At 58.2% G+C, this 15,858-nt stretch overlaps 1 protein-coding gene across 2 annotated transcripts in view; it reads left to right on the top strand.

The window, feature by feature from the left end:
- Positions 1–15,858, top strand: part of Rbm19 (RNA binding motif protein 19) — a 98,793-nt gene that overhangs the window by 68,228 nt on the left and 14,707 nt on the right. For both annotated transcript variants that reach the window (XM_004843727.4, XM_004843728.4), the window contains exon 22: positions 7,740–7,845. In XM_004843727.4, the coding sequence (XP_004843784.1) occupies positions 7,740–7,845 (106 nt within the window). The remainder of the gene's footprint in view (positions 1–7,739; positions 7,846–15,858) is intronic.

Genomic DNA, 15,858 nt, shown 5'->3' on the forward strand with positions numbered 1-15,858 from the left:
GATAGAGTCCCTGAGAAGCCACATCCTCTGAACACAAGCATGGGGAGGGTGGCAGGCTGCAGGTGGCAGGGGGATGAGGTCACAGAGGTCCGAGAAGTAGAGAGGAAAAGGATTCCTCAGTGGGATCTCTTAGGCCCAAATCAGAATGGAACTCAAACAAGGACGTGGCACACAACACCTGCCATATTTGGTGCCACTGTGTTGAAAATGTTTTGGTTTTGTTGCCAGTGTGGTAAAATATTAAAAGAACCTGGATATAGGCTGCCTCTGAAGGGGAAGAGGTGCCAGTCCTGGGCCCACAGTTAGCCTGGATGACCAAGCCAGGCTGAGGGGTCCCCACCAGCCCTGGGGAGCAGTGGCCCCCAACCTTGAGCAGCCTCAGGCTCTCCTGTTGCAGTCCCCTGGGGTTGGGGCGAGACCATCTCTCTGAGGCTGAGGCCAGCTGCCCTCCTCTCTCACTGCTCCGTCCTGCTCTCGGTTACCGGTCCAGTGTGCACATGACTGTCCCAGGGTCACCCGGCCCTAGCCCAGCAGCCTCCACTTTCTGCACCAGCTTGCCCGCGCCAGCACCTCTGCAGCGAGGCCACAGGCCCCATCCATAAGGTGTCCCTAGCTTGGATTCCGAGGTACCATTTAACTGCTCGGCGCCAGGTCTTCTCATCTAGAAAACGAGAGGGTCACCCTCGCCTGGCAAGGGCCCCATGAAAAGCTATTGAAAAGCTAAATGCCTCCTCTGCACCTCTTCCCTCACTTCCTCGGAAACCAGGCCGTTTTTCTGCTTCCAAGAGGCCAAATGAAAGGGAGTAGCACGCTGCAGGCGATCGGGTAACCTTTCTACATCCACTCTCCCCGGGCTGAGCAGCGAGTAATTGGAAAAGTTCAGCGTAAAAGCCACTCTTTAAAAGAGCGAGCTCCGGAACAAAGAGTGGAGGCTTCACACCACAGTGTGGCTCCAGCAGCTGAGCGGAGTGGACTCGAGCCTGCAGTTTGTCCACACTCGTCCATCCACACCACCCGGGGCAGGGGTGCAAACGTGGATCCGCTCTGATGCCCCATGCAGGTGTCTGCCCCTCAGCCAGGGCGTCCGCAGAGCCCCATGTCTTCCCTTCCCTACCAGGCAGGGCACAGCTCTGAAGCAGGGTCAAGGGCCAAGCCTTCTTGCTTGCTGGGATTTAGGCACTGCAATCGAAGGAGTAAACAGGGGTGCTTTGAAGGGGTGCCCAAGTGCTAAACACCCCCCGTAAAACAGGCAGTCAGATTACAAAAGAGCGTCACCCTAAGGAATAGACTGGAGGTTCTGCCCAGGTGTGCCCCCTCCACAACAGCAGGTCACAGGGGACGGGGACCTGACCCTTACACCCGTAGGGAGGATTCTGGGATTAAGTGGTCTGGAGGGTTTTCTAGGTATCGGGCCAGTTCCAGAATAAAGACCCTGCCATCCTGGAGTATGCTTTCTGTTTGCAGCAAAGGATGAGGAGATAAATAAGCAGATAGCAGTGCACACAGTAGTCAGCCATGACAGTGTGGCTGGTGGGCAGAGGAGGCAACATTAAGTATGGTGGCCACTAATGGCGTCTTGAGGCAGCATTTGAGGTGAAAATTGCATGACAAGAAGGAGATGATGATGATGGGGTTATCCAGGTAAAGAGGGTGCCTGGTCATGGGAAAAGCAAGTGCAAAGGCCCTGGGGTAGGTGTGCTTTTGGTGGAATCAGGGACCAAGGAGAAAACCAGCATGGGTTCTCCATAGTAAGAGAGGAGGGGCAGGGTGTGAGTTAAACTTGGAGAGCAGGACAGGCAGGCATCCGACCAGGCACAGCCTTCAGTGCCAAGTAAGAAGTTTGGAAGTGACACCAAGGATGGGAAAGACCATAGAGTGTTCCTCAACATGGGAGCAGTGATGACCGACGTGTGCAGGACTCTGTGTAGAGTAGTGGCCCCTGGAGCCCACTGTGAGAGAGAGGGTGCCAGGCGCATGCGTGACAGCAGGAGTCCCCCGGCACAGCGCTGTGGTGGGTGATGACAAGTGTGGATCCTGGGCCTGGGGCAGCAGTCACTAGTGGAGTCTCTGGGTCCAAGGGCAGCAGCCTCTGTTCCCCAGCTGTCACAGCAGGCGTGTGCAGCCTGCGAGCCCATGCAGGCCTGGATGGCTGGTAGTGCAGCCCCGCAGGTGACTGACACATGCTGTTTTGACACATGCTGTGGTTTTCAGCCCTGTTTTTCCTGCCTCGATTGCATGGTGCTCACACACGGACTCTGTGGGTGACGACAGTGCTTAGGGGAGGGCGCTCAGCAGTGCTGAGCCTTCTGTGCCTGTCACTCACAGTCAGCAGGCTCCAAACCTGCGTGTATCAGGCATTGCACGCACTTGTGCAAATGCAGCGATCATCGCTGATAGCATTCCAAGCCGCACACAGGTGTGCCTGCAGACAGGTGTTTCTTGTTATTAAGCAGATGTGTATGTTTTCTTGTTTAATTTATATGCAGCCCAAAACAATCCCGCTTCCCTCCGTGTAGTCCAGGCAAGCCCAGAGGTCGGACTCCATGCCTTAGGGGATTGCAAGAGGCACCCTGGGAGCAGTGGCACTGGAGACTTTGGTCTGTCCACACCCCAGAGAAGGTGAGAAACTGAGGTGCTACTCCAGTCCCCAGCCTCCCTTGCTGTGGCTGTCCCTGTTGGAGACTGGTTCGTCTCTAAGTCTAGCTGGCCGGTCTCTCCCCCTTGCCTCAACCGGGACCCTTAGCTGTAAGGACAAGGGCCACTTAACAGGACATCTGCTGCCCACTGAGCATATCCGGTGGGTCCCCAAATTCACTGGTGCACCCCTTTTTGGATTCCTCAGGGGAGTGGTGAGCAAGGGTCAGAAACTGCAGACCCCATCCGTTGTGATAGGAGGCTTTACCCAGAGTCCTGTGCTGTGTCTGAGCGGAGCTGCGCTGGCTGCCATTGAGGAGGAGACGTCTCCTCCCTCCCGCATGGCTGTCCCCAGCCGGGCCAGGGTCCTGGGACCTGAGTTGAAGGCTGACCCGCCATCCACTTTCCCTCAGCACCTTGCACACTTGGGGCCTTTGCTTGGTGACTCTTAAGGAGGCAGAGGCATGGATTGGGGGGCAGACTGCTCGCCCCAAGCGCAGCATGGCCGGTCACCACCCTGGGACCTTTGGGCATAGCACTGAGCCCCCTGTGGTAGAGAACGACTCCCCAGATGACCATGGGGAAGTAGGAATGACAGTGTTAAGGTCCCGAGGGTCAAAAGAGTTCTCATCCACCAGGTGCCTCACACTCAGCCAGGCGCAGAGCATGGTGGCCCCTGGGACCTGCGCATGCAGAAACATGTTGGAAATGTGGTGCTGGCGGTATAGCGGGAGGCTTTTTAATGCCAAGAGGCTTAGCCATTTCCTCTACCTCCAGAAGGAGCGGGAGCCAGTAGTTACTCTGACCGCAAAACCACCCTTCATCTTGTTCAGATCTCGCCGTTGCTCCTACTCCAGGTCCCTTGGGTGGCAGCACGATTTTTCCTCAGCAGTGCCTGAGCTCGGGCAGGGAGAAGTCTTGCCAACAAACTTCCCAAGGGACGAAGCTGGCCTGGGATCCTGGTCCTTCCAGCAGATCCAAAAGGTGACAGGACTTCCATCCTGGAAACCGGCTCCTCAGGCTGTCCTTGGGCCATGGCTTCACTTGGGAGGGAGAGAGGGGGACCGGGAGGCTGTCCCTTTGCAGTGGCAGCCCTGGCCTGCACAGACAGGCCATCCCCACCCACCACAGACCCACACACGCACAGGGCACGCGCCTCGTGTCCGCCTCTGGGGCTGTGTGCAAACATGCTTTGCAAACCCGGTGTGTTTACCGGGGCTGGGTGTAATTGGCTCATCTCCCTCCTCACCTCAATGCCCCACACACCCCTCCGCCCACACCTCGGAAGAAATTAGCAATGTGACATCCAGTCGTCATGGAAAACCCAGAAGGCACCCCCAGTCCTGTGCATCGCCGGCGCGGTGCAGGGGGTGGGATGCGGGGCGGGGAGTAATTGGTGAACCTGAGGTGAATGAAATAATTGGAAAAGTGAGGTGTTAGTTTGTCACCGAGTGCGAGCGTGGTGGGGGAAGGAAGGAGGGCCGTGTTTAAAAGCCTGGTATGTCCTCTTTATTCACAGCTTCTGATACAGTAATTGCTATTTTGTGGTTTCTATTATCTACGCAGTGGGGAGCGTGCGTGTCTGCGTCCCCCAGCTCCCCCAGCATGAGGCTGGGCCAGGAGCAGTCCCCGAGGGCCTGGCTTCCTTCCTCGCCAGGGATGGCGGCCCTGCCCTGCCTCACCCCCCCCGGCCCTCACTCCCCCGGGAGACAGGGCTCATGCAAAACTCCCTTCAAAAGCCGCTCTTAAAAATGGCTCACTGGACCTTGCTGGCAGATAAGGCCTTCATAATGGCTGGTATTTATACATCGCTTATCTCCAAGGAGCTAAAGGTACTTCATCGATTTTTTTTCTCTCCATCCTTTTTTTCTTTCCCCCTTTTTAATTCTCTTCCGATATCTCCTTGCGATGGCTGGGTGGACCTCATGTGACTCCACATAGTCTCACAACCACCCGAGGACCTTTGCTGCCAGCATTGTCCCCAGCCCCAGGAGAGCTCACCTGGGCTTTGAGTCCTCAGGCCGTGGACTGGGGTGGGCACTTTGCATCTCTGGCCCTTGGTTTTCTCCTATCGGACACAGCAGTGGTGATGCTACACTCCCCCAGTTGTTGTTATATCTGGAAATGCTGTATCCCAGAGATCGGTCACCTGGAAGGCACTCCTTGCTGGGTGGGGTGATGGCAACAGTGTTGGTGTCCTGAATCCCTGCTGTACATTTTGGGAAGTGGCCATAGGTGGCTGGAAGTTCCTTGCCAAATCTAACCCTAATCCTCCAGCTCCTTCTTAGCCAGTGCAGGCTCAAGTCCCCTCTCTGTCTCTCTCTGTCTCATCTCTCTCTCATTAAAAGGAAGGAGCCTGCTACCTGTATCCATCGTCCTAAAGCTGCCTGTGGCTTTTGTTTGCCGTGCACCTGTCTGTCTACAAGCCCCAGATGTGACCTCCCAGGTAGCCCCCACACACTCCCCATCCTTGCCCGAGGCCTCTGGTGGATCCAGTGTCCTTGTGGCATGGCTCCCCCTGCCAAGCTCTCACATGCCACTTCTGCAGGCCATGGAAGCCTGGCTCCTTCAGCTTCCTCACCAGCTTCTTTCTCCACCTTTTAATTATTTTCTTCGCCTTTCTCCAGACCCTCAGCTGCTTACCATGCACAGAGCATCCGCAGCTTGCAGTGTGCTGCAGAGGCAGGAATTAACCTCAACAGTCTCTCTCTCCCCCTCTCTCTGTCTCTCCCTCCGACACATATACACACCCACACACACACAGCATGGCTCACCAGTACCCAGGGCTGAGAAACCCGGGCAGAGTGTGTTGAGCCTGTCACAGACGGAAGAGCAGCTTCCTGTAGACAGAAGTAGGGGTTGCCTGCAGCTGGGTGAAGGGCCTGGGGCTCAGTCTCCCTCCCTTTGCCCTGTGGTCCTGGTCACCCTGGATCCCCAGAGTCTGCACAGGGCTCTCCTAGCCATCCCCAGCATGGCCTCCCGCTTCCCCAGACCTGGCCAAGCCTTGGGAAAAGGAGGCTCAGCTCCAGAAAGTGACTCATCCCCACCCAGGGGGCAGAAGGGCATTGAAACAGGTGGCAGAAAGCAAGCTCAGGCCTGGATTCCCTTTCAAACACTGCCACTTTCTAGCAAGAGCCAGCTGCTGCCCCAAGAGACAGTTTCTCCTTCTGTAAAATGGGGATGTTGAGACTTAGGGCCAGTATCATCTGTGCCATTTGCATTTGCCCCATGGCCTGTTCATTTAACCCTCACCCTCTTCCTCTAGGGGCGGTGGAATCTACTCATGGCTGTGTCTACCTTCAGGCCTTCTGTTTGCTTGCTTGTCTATTGCAAAAATATCTCTAGGCATCCATGCAGGGCCAGGGTGCCGGGCTCCTTGCTGCAGACCCAGCGGTGAGCAATACAGATGTGGTTTCTACTACTTGGAGCTGAGTCCCAGCCCGGGGGAAGGCAGGGAAGTTAAACAAGCACTGGCCCCAGTGTCGGGTTCATGGCACCATGAGCCATGACATTGCAGAGGGTAGCACCAGCGCTGCGCAGGGAGGTGGGAAAGTCGGCTCCGAGCTAGCAGCAGAGGTGGGCATGGGGCCCGGGGAGGGCTGGGAGTGGACAGAGGGGACCAGCAGCCCTGAGGTGCCCGGGCTCCCTGAGAGCTTGGAGCCAAAGACCATGAACCTGAGTGAACCAGCAGGAAAACCTGTCCGTCCATCACAGCTTCCCTGCCCCAGCAGAGGACCTCGTGGGGGGAACGCAAGGTCGCCGCGTGTCTGTCATGGATGTGTTGGCCTTTAGGTGGCAGAAGAAAGCAGCGTTTGCAGACCGGGCTTCTGTCGCTTTCCACCCCTCACCTCCTCAAGCCGCCTGCCTGGCCTTGGTCCCCAACCCCGGCCTCTCTCGGCTGGGAGACCCCTGGGGCTGGCTCTGCTCCTTCCCCTCCTCGGAGGCTGGCCCTGCTGCCTGCGCCTTCCCAGTCTCACACGGGAGGCTCAGGGAGGGGAGCGGAGCTGCCGGGGAGAGCTCTAAGGAGACGTGCAGATTCATTTTGAGGATTCATAATGCTGCATCCCCACTCCATCCTGCCTGCAGAAATTGGGCTGCCAGATGCCTGGTCATGCTGGCAGGGCTGGGGGTTAACACCTCGGATTTAGCTTATATCATTTCACGAGAGCTTACAGCCCTTACTGTGTTTCTTACCCAATCGGCCCCTGGCCCCGAAGCATCCTAGACCGAAGTGTGCATGTGTGTACACCCAGGCGGCCGCAAGTGTGTGTAGGTTTTCAAATAAAGTAATACCTCTCTTCAGATGCCATGCACATTAAATATTTATCGGCAGCAATTTGTGCGTATAGATTTGATAAATGGACATTAGGAAGGGGCTGGGGGGTGGGCAGCGAGACGAGAGAGCCAGGCAGGCCCTGAGAAAGCACAGCCCTTTGTGCCAGCGTCGCTGGGAGGTTGAGCACGGTGGAGAGGAGAGGGGCCTGGGGCGGTCTGGGCCATGTTCCCCTGTGTGGCCCCTATTGGGAGGAGCGGGTCTCTTTTCCTCTCTGGGGCACAGCTTGAGAGGAAGGGGCCGTGTGTCATTGGAGCACTGAGCCCCAAAGGCACCTCTAGGTCCAAGGCCCTGGGTCAGGGAAAAGGGCCCTTGCCACCTGCCCAGCCCCGAGAGGATTCGCCAGGTGCCCACTGGATGTGGAGGTGGCTTGGAAAGGTCAGGAGACCCCACTGAACCCCTGTCCAACCCAGAGCCTCCATAGCCCAGCAGCATGGATCCAAGGCAGGGTTCCCCTGGCAAAAGTCACCCCCACAGGGCCAAGGAGGGCAGGGCCTCCAGCTCCTGACAGAGGATCCAAAATTTTCCATCAGCATCTCCAACCCGCTGTCCCCTCCAGGCCAGGAACTGAGAGGGGGCTGCTCAGTTGGGGGGGGGGGGGCTGACACCAGAGAGAGTGTGTGTGTGTGTGTGTGTGTGTGTGTGTGTGTGTGTGTGTACATACGCGCCTGCGCGCACTTCTCCTTTGTAACCCGAAGGAATAGATTAGCTCGTGGGAATCAGTCTTGCAGGCCCCAGTTCTTCAACTCCTGTGTTTGTCTTTTGTTTCTAGCACCTTCGGGGAGCTGAAGACGGTCCGTTTGCCGAAGAAGATGACAGGGACAGGCGCACACAGAGGGTTCGGCTTCGTGGACTTCCTCACGAAGCAGGATGCAAAGGTGAGAGGCAGCTGCTCCGCCCCCCCCCACCCGACCCGCTTCTCCTTCTCCTTCCTGTCCCTTTGTGGGAGCAGCAGGGCGTCGCCACCCCCACCGTGTTTGTCTTTGTTCCCTGACCCTGCAAAATTTGCACTATGACATCCGTGGAAGGGGAGGGATAAGCGCTGGCGTTTGTGTTTGGAGGGAGGGGCAGTGTCTGGGCTCCCCTTCCTGGCTATGCACCTGCCAGGGCTCCCCAGGGCTCTCCATCAGAGGAAACTGCTGTCCAGGTGGCCCCCAGGCCTGGGCGGCATGGGAAATGCTGTGTGGAAGAGCACATGTGAAGGAGGGGAAAGGCGCCCAGAAAGCAGCATGTGGGAGCTGCCGCCTTCCCCTCCCCCATCCCATCGCGGGGCTCTGTCCATGCTGGTCCCCCGGAGCAGCCTAGGTGGAGGTGGACACTGCTGTGCCCAAGCACTCGCACAAATACTCTGCCAACATCCTGGAGGCAAAGAACGCCTCTGGGTTTTCAATCGAGGCAGCTGCTCTACTTTTGGGCCCAGGGCCAGGTCACTTCTACCAGGATGCTGGGTCCTGCCCGGCTGGCATGGGCATCCTTCAGGGCCTGTGTCACTGCCCTCTTAGCCCCAGGCTCAGACGGTCAGGACCCGGTGGAGAGGTGGGCATGGGGCCGTCACCTCGCCCTCCCTCTGCAAGCTCTGTGCAAGCTCTGTGGCCTTGCTCTGCTGCCCTCGGCCGTGCTCTGGGCTCCCTCCCTGACCAGGAACCTTCAGAAGAGCAGGAGGCCACAGAGTGAAGCCATGTGGGGCAGAACCCGCACCACCACTGATAGGTATTCCGAGAGGCTGGGGGTGCATGCAGGGCCTCTGTCGTCTCTTTCACGTCCCAGCTCCCACGTGAGTTGAAGGAGGGAGAAATGGAGGGCAGTGTCCTCTGCTGACCTGAGAAACACCTCTCTCCAAGCCTGGTGCCTGGCTGGTCAGTGACGCGCAAACTCTGAATCCAGGCTGCCTGTGTCTGGATTCCAGTGCCACCTCTTACCGACCGTGTGGTCTTGGGCAAGGGACTCGCTTTCTGCATGCCTCAGTTTCCCCCCTTGTGAGCTAGTCGTGGTAAGGTATGGGTGTGGCATCCCCTGGCCCTTGTGCACTCTGGCTGTTGACCTTGAGGTTGCTCAGTGGCGGATGCTGCAGGAGTAGGGAGCACAGGCCCTTCCAGGAGCTCGGTGTCAGGGTTGATGTGGCACCTGGGCCTGGAGGGAGGGCCCCGTGTGATGTCCACCCTGGACACCATGTGTCCCTGTACGTCATGACATCTCTGCTCCTTGGGTTCTTTGCATGTAGCAGCCCCGGCTGCACTGGGCACCTGTACAAGGAGGGTTACTTCCTGAGCCGGCACAGCTCTCTCTGGTGATTTGTGCATGTGGCAGCTCCTCTTCCTCCATCCTCTCTTTGCCTCTGTGCCCAGCTCAGGGAGGGAAAGGGCATCTGAGGACAGCAAGGGCTCAGCCCATAGCCCTGGCGTCTGGCACATCTGCGCCTCGCCTCTGCCAGTGGCCATTTCTGGCCCCGCCTTCCTGCAGCAACTTTTCCCTCCCGGGCACCAGGGCCAGGACCCTTTGTGCCCACAGTGCAGAGCAAGCAAGCCAGGCTTCCAGAAAATCTGACCCCAGCCATGGCAAGCATCTCCTTGCAGAGTTCTCTGCTGTTTTTGCCCTCAGGGAAGCTGCCACACTCATCCCTCCACTCTTCCTGGTCAGTCTGAGTGGAGTGGGGAGTGCTGTCCACTGATACACACAACCGTGCACTCTCTGTGCCCAGGCACAAACTGAGTATTGGGCTTCCAGAGGGACAGCAGTCTGCAGAGCGCTGGGAGGAGGTACCTCCAGGGCTCACCTGTTCCTGAGCCCCTGGAATCTGCCCCAGGGTCCTGCGTGGTCCCTTCCACACACATCACCTCTGCCCCTCTGCAGCACCTGGAGTCGGGCAGGAGGTTTGCACAGGGTCTCCCTTCCCGATCCCTTGGGGCATCTGCTGAGCTCAGCTTAGCTGCAGCAGAGCCGGGGACCTGATGGGAAGCCCAGCCCCAGGCTGGTACCAAGATACTGTGGCAACCTGGGGTGGGACCGGCCCATCTGCGCTCATCACAGGTGCTGGTGCCCGGAGCCTGGCTCTCGGAAAGCCAGATCGATGAGTTGGCACATTTTCCCAACCCTAGGACATTTTGTCAGCCCCTGATGTTCCGAGAAGTAAATGTCAGTCCCTGTGAAAGTGCTGGTGTTATCTAAACCTCCAGGTGTGATGATCCGGCATTTCTCCCAGATCTCGCCTGGGGGGAGCAGGAGGCGGAGGTCAGCAGGGAAGGAGAGCCGGTATCCAGGAAGTCAGGGGCTCACACACGTCCTGAATGCAGCGGTCCTCCAGGCCACAGCAGTGTCTCTCTCTGAAAGGCAGCGTCTCTGAATGGATGAAACCATCAGCTTCCGAAATCCCGTCCTGGGCAGGGACAGCGCTGGACATTTGGGTGCATTAGTGTCACTCCTCACCATGCCCTAAGGACAGGTGCTGGGGACTGTTTGGAAGTCAGGCACACTGAGGCACAAAGGCTGGAGGTCACTTGCTCAAGGTCCTGCAGCCAGCAGTTGGCAGCTGGGAGCAGTCAGGGTCCTCCCTCCTCTCGTTCACTGGTTCACTTAAACCAGGTGCCGCACTGTCCCTGCAGCCTCCCCTCTCACCACTGACAGGGCCCGCCCATTAAAGATGCTCCTCGGGAAGGCCCAGAGGCCCTCCCTGAACGCAGGTCTCAGGAGGGCAGCGTCCTGGACAGAACAGGGCCCCTCGGGTCCAAAGAGGCGTGTGGCCTTCACTAAGAGGCACAGTTCCTCCAGGCTCCCCGTCCCCCACACCCAGCCTCTTACCTCCTACCTGGGCAGGTGTGCTGCACTCCCCTGGCTAGGTATGCCCATCCCTATTGGCTGAGCAGCTACCAATGGCCACTGGGATTCCATTTCAAGCCACCCCTTCCTCCCCCTTCACCCGGAGCAGGCTGAGCTCACGATGGGAGAAAGGAAGGGCCTCACACAGAAGGGGAAGGACGCAGGAGCGGGCGCGCAGTCCAGAAACCAGAACGTTCATTTTTCCCGTGTACCGTGCCTTTAATTTCTTCCTCCCCGAGCCGCCGTGCGCCTTTGTACTTTTGCAGTGCAGCTGTTTTTATTTGCCGCCACTGCTGTTGTTTTAAAAGGTCTATTTTCACATGGAATGTTATCCAATTAGCAGAGCAATGTGTTGGCTTAAATAAACACTTGGGGGGAGCCGGTAGTGGGGAGAAGCGATGGCGGCTGGCATTGGCAGGCGGCTCTTCTCACTCTGGTAAACAACCGCAGCTTTAATTGCAGGGTCGCTCACTGCAGCTCGAGTCTCCATCCTCATTTCTCACTTGTCCACCAGGCTGGGGGTGGCCGCAGGGAGTGACGTGGACCTGCGTCCCAGCCCAGTTCGGGCATTGCTGAGTACCATCAGGGCTCGTGTTGTGCCACTCAAGGGTGCTGGCCACACCCCACGGGTCTGCACCCAGGGCACCCATGAGACCTGCCGGGCAGTGTTGGTGACAAGGGGACCCAACAGCCTCCTCCACAATCATGCACAGGGAAGTGTCTGTCCACTTGTGGTGGTGTGTGCTCAGCATGCGTCTAGGTGTCTGAGTGTGTGGGAGGGAAGACAAGAGCCATTGTCCCCGGGGACCCATGGGAACACAGGGCCTAGAGGGCACGTTGCCCTGAGGAAGGAGGAGCTGGGCGCAGGGCAGTGCCGTGCTGGGGTCACTGCAGCCTGTGATGTCAGAGCTGCCTCCTCCCTGACGAAGGAGTGTGGCTGGGACCTGGAGTCCCTGAGGCCCCTGGGACGCGTTCTTACAGCGTCACCCTTGGGCCTGCTGTGAAGGTTAAAGAGACAGACACAGGAAGCCCGTGGGCTTGCAGACCCTCTGGGCCCCCGTGGGTCCCGAGCTGGGTGTGGTTGCTCTGTGGGCCCCAGAATATGAACTGGAAGCAAAGCCAGGAATTAGGGTTTTGTCCCCACTTTTCTGTCCAGGTGTGTGTGTGTTCTGTGTTAAATTCACACCCATGTTCTCATGCTGGGCTTTCGCCAAGTTCCTATCATCACAGCCCAGAGGTAAAAGAAATGTGTTTGATTATGGAGCTGGTATTCCAAGGCAAGGACTCAGACTCAGACAACTCAGTTACAGGCTGAAACCCAGGATCAGGTTCAATGAGCCCAGGCCACACAGCTTCGTCACTGAGGTGTGGGCAGGGCCAGGACATGGCTCCCTGAAGACCTGTCTGGCCACTCGGAGACAAAAGTAGGGAAGATTTGGGTTTGTGCGTCCTGCTTTCTCAGATGTATCAGGCAATCAATAGGACTTACCAAGGAAAGGTGGAAGTCCCAACCAGATACCTCTCTCCTGTCAGCTGCATTAAAATATCTAACCACCAGTGGAACAAGAGTAGGAGCCAGGACCCTGCCCCGGGAGATCACACAGCACCCCCGTCCTGCAGTGGAGAAAGTGGGAGCTGAGAAGTTCCTCACCAGGTCACATAGCCAGGCACCAGAGTGTCACCAGGCCACCTGCCTGTCGCCTCATGGCTTCCTGCCTTGTACCCTGGCCTGAGCCCTCTTTCCCCACTGGCGGTCCTGCCTGTGCCAGGGGTGTGGGAACCTCGAAGGTGTCCTGTTCTCTCGTCCCCTAGGGCAGCACTTGGCTCAGAGCAGGGGACAGCAGGTCCCAAGGGGCCGTGAGTTGAATGAGGCGGAGCTGAGGAAGGGAGGGGAAGGAGAGAACCCACGGCCTGGATGTGGGCCGAGCTTTAGGGGCCTTGCTCCCAACTCCGCGGTGTGGTTGCCCAGAAGGGACTCGGAGACTAAGCCAGGGCCCACAGAGGGTCCCTGTTAGCAGAGAGCTCGACTTAACCATAGGTCGGACGCCTGCATCGCAGGTGGCTCGCCCATCTCCGCCTCAGGCGCTGTGGGACCAACCGGGAGGACAGGGGCACATAGCGCTCGCCGTCCATCCATGTCTGGGAGGCTGAGCTTCCCCCCAGAAGGCTCTGGCCTCTTTTTCTGGACCATCTGGGAACAGGGGAGGACCTGGGCCTCAGTAGCACTGGCAGGACCCAAGTCCCCTGTCCCCGTGTTCAGTGGCCCTGCTCCCGCCACGTGGGCCTTCTTGGCTGACTCAGAACCTGCTGACTCACGGCCAAGGGTACCTATAGTTCGGGGCAGGTCTGTCTCCCCGTGTTCAGATGCGTTCGCCGTCTGCCAGAGACGCAGCCCCTGCACACCGGGCGGCTCCCCAGGGAGCAAGAGGGGTCCAGAGAGAGGCCGTCCTCGACTCTGCCCAACAGCCGTGGCCTCGCTCAGTTCATCGCAGTCCCTGGGGCCAGGAGCACTGCCAAGGGCCCAGAGCGGCTTTTGTTGCTGGGACAAAGCTGCTGTCTCCAGGGAGCTGTGGAAAGGTCAGCCCGGTGCTGCGCTGGCCGCCTTCCACTGCCCGCCTGGCCTTGAAAGACGGCCACCAGGCCCGGTCCCAGTCCAGCCTGCATTGTCATCCCCACGCCACTCAGAAGACCTCCTTCTGGGGAACCCAGAGCAGGCAGCACAAGGCCAGGCCTCGCCAGACCTGTGCGCCATCGCTCCAGTCAGAGATCAGGAAGCCAGATGTCCGCGCAGCCGGGCCAGAGACTGGACAGTGGGACAGCCCTGGAGGCCATTGAGAGCCACTGCCCAGGGCCCTGATCAGGGTCTGGCCTTCAAATGTGCTGCCCGAGGCAGGGAACCCACCTGCGCCCCATCAGGGCAGAAGGACTCGGGCACCATCAGAGCAAGCGTTCTCGTTCAAGGGAAGAGAGGTTTACAGAGGAGTAAATGACTCTGAAGGACTCACCAGAGACCAGCGACAGCGGGGAAATCTCACCTCCCTTAGGGAAGAGTCCCCGCCTCTCCTCCCTGCATCTGACCCCTGCCTCCTGTTCTCTTCCCCTGGGTAGAAAGCACAGGGAGTCCTGGGCATTGGCTCCTAAGCATAGAAAATGGGGGTGGCCAGCATCGCCCATCAGGGAGAGGGGACAGGGAGAGGCCTCCAGGGCTAGCTGGCTTCTCTTCAGTGTTCTCTTTGCCAACCACAGGTCTCCAGAGTTCTTCTGGACAGGGGGCTTCCCCAGCAGGCCAGCAGGGGCCTTGCTGTGTGGTCTCTGGAAGCTGGCAGCAAGGGCCCGATCCTGCATGTGGAGTGCAGGGCCAGTCCAGGATGTGTGCCGCGACCTGAAGGTCAGGTGGCCCCGGGCTGCGCCCTCTGACAGTCACACTCCTGTCCTCATTGTCTTCCTGAACTTCGTGCGGGGGCGGGATGGGAGCTGTGGCAGGATGGCTAAGCCAGGCCACCCTGGCTGGCCACTCCGGCCCGGGGCCAGGTGTACTGGCTCAGGGACAGCCCTGGCTGCAGCCTGTGTATGAGGACAGAGCCTTCCCTGGGCTTCCAGCAGGACCCTTGTGGGGCCAACTGGAAATGGACCATCTGAAGGCTGAAAAGGAAAGAAGGAGGGAAGTTGACCTGCGTATGTGCCGTGGCTGGTGCCTCTGCTTTCCCCTTGTTGAAATGGGAGAATGATGCTCGCTCTCAGGAGTAAGTGGAGATCCTGTGCTTGGATTCTGTGAACCACAATCAAGAATCCATGCCTTTGATATCCAGAAAGGAGCAGCGTTTGGAGAGGTGCCAAGGTCCAGGACACGGAATCCCCCGAGGGGAGCAGGGGAGGTGGCATCTTGGGGTCGGACACAGATCGGAAGCTGCTAGCAGAGGGTCCACTCTTCCCTCTCTGTGCCTGGAGCCTTCGTCCCCACAGCGTGTCCCTGTAACGGCCGAAAGCCCTCGGGGTCAGGACTGTGTCTTCTGCTCCTCACCCCTCCCCTGCCCCCTAGGATCCCTCAACTACAGCAAGCTCCCATTACACCTTCTTAATGAAATGCAATTACTCTGGATTATCCGAAGCCAACTTTAGCCTCAAATCACTGTCCTCACACCGCTTGCGACAGTTTGAGGCCGCCGACAGTTTGAGGCCACCGCGGCAGTGGGCGCTCGAGAACGCAACCTGATTTCCTGTTATGCTGGGGGCCTGGAACGAGGAAGAGTGATTCTGCTATTTTTGGAGAACCCCATACTGTGTTCTAACTGCAAACACAAAGGAGGTTTTGGGTCCCAGCTACCATTGTTCCTGCTCTCTGGCTGCTAACGAAAAGTCAGGCGTGCATTGTCATCATCGTCATAGTAATAGCAGCCAACATTTCCTGAGGCTTCTGACACATGGCACGGTGTGCTCAGCCTGAGAATAAACAGTTCACTGAATCCCTCCCATCTTTGGCTGCTGCCGCTCTTTTACACATGAAGAAGCCAAGGCTCAGAGATGTTAAGCAACTTGCTGAAGGTCACATAGCTTTTAAGTGGTGGCACTGGGATCTGAACCGAAGTAGCCAGCTGCAGAGCCTGCACTCTGTGTGCTGCTATGCCCTCCCACCTCTGAGCATGGAAAGTCCTTCCGGGCAAATGAAATACAAGCGAGCTTTGCCAAAGAGATGGCATTTGCCAGGGGCAATGTCAGAGGGGGCCGGGTCGGGCAGATCGTCCAACAGATGCAGCCTCCTGGCTGCCCCTCCCTGCTGGGTCCCGGGGACACAGCTCCTCAGGCCCTGGTGCCAGCTGGAATACTCCCCTCACCAGACTCCCCAGTTCCTCTCCCATCTCAAAGCCCCACTCCCCCAGTCAGACCATTCCCCTGCCTCGCCAGCTGAGAGCCCGTGTGTTCAGAGCTCTGAATGGGCCATTTCAACACGGAGTCCAGATGCAACTTTATATCTGCCTGAAAAAAGATGCAGAGCCTGTGCTGGCAGAGAGAGAAGGTTTTAAATGAAAGTTAAAAAAAGAGAAAGAGAAAGTTCCCTGCACCTGGCCCTTCTCTCGGCA

This window comes from Heterocephalus glaber, unplaced genomic scaffold (assembly GCF_053883595.1).
Source record: "Heterocephalus glaber isolate CG9 unplaced genomic scaffold, H.glaber_assembly_v1.0 deba00001687, whole genome shotgun sequence".
Classification (NCBI taxonomy): domain Eukaryota; kingdom Metazoa; phylum Chordata; class Mammalia; order Rodentia; family Bathyergidae; genus Heterocephalus; species Heterocephalus glaber.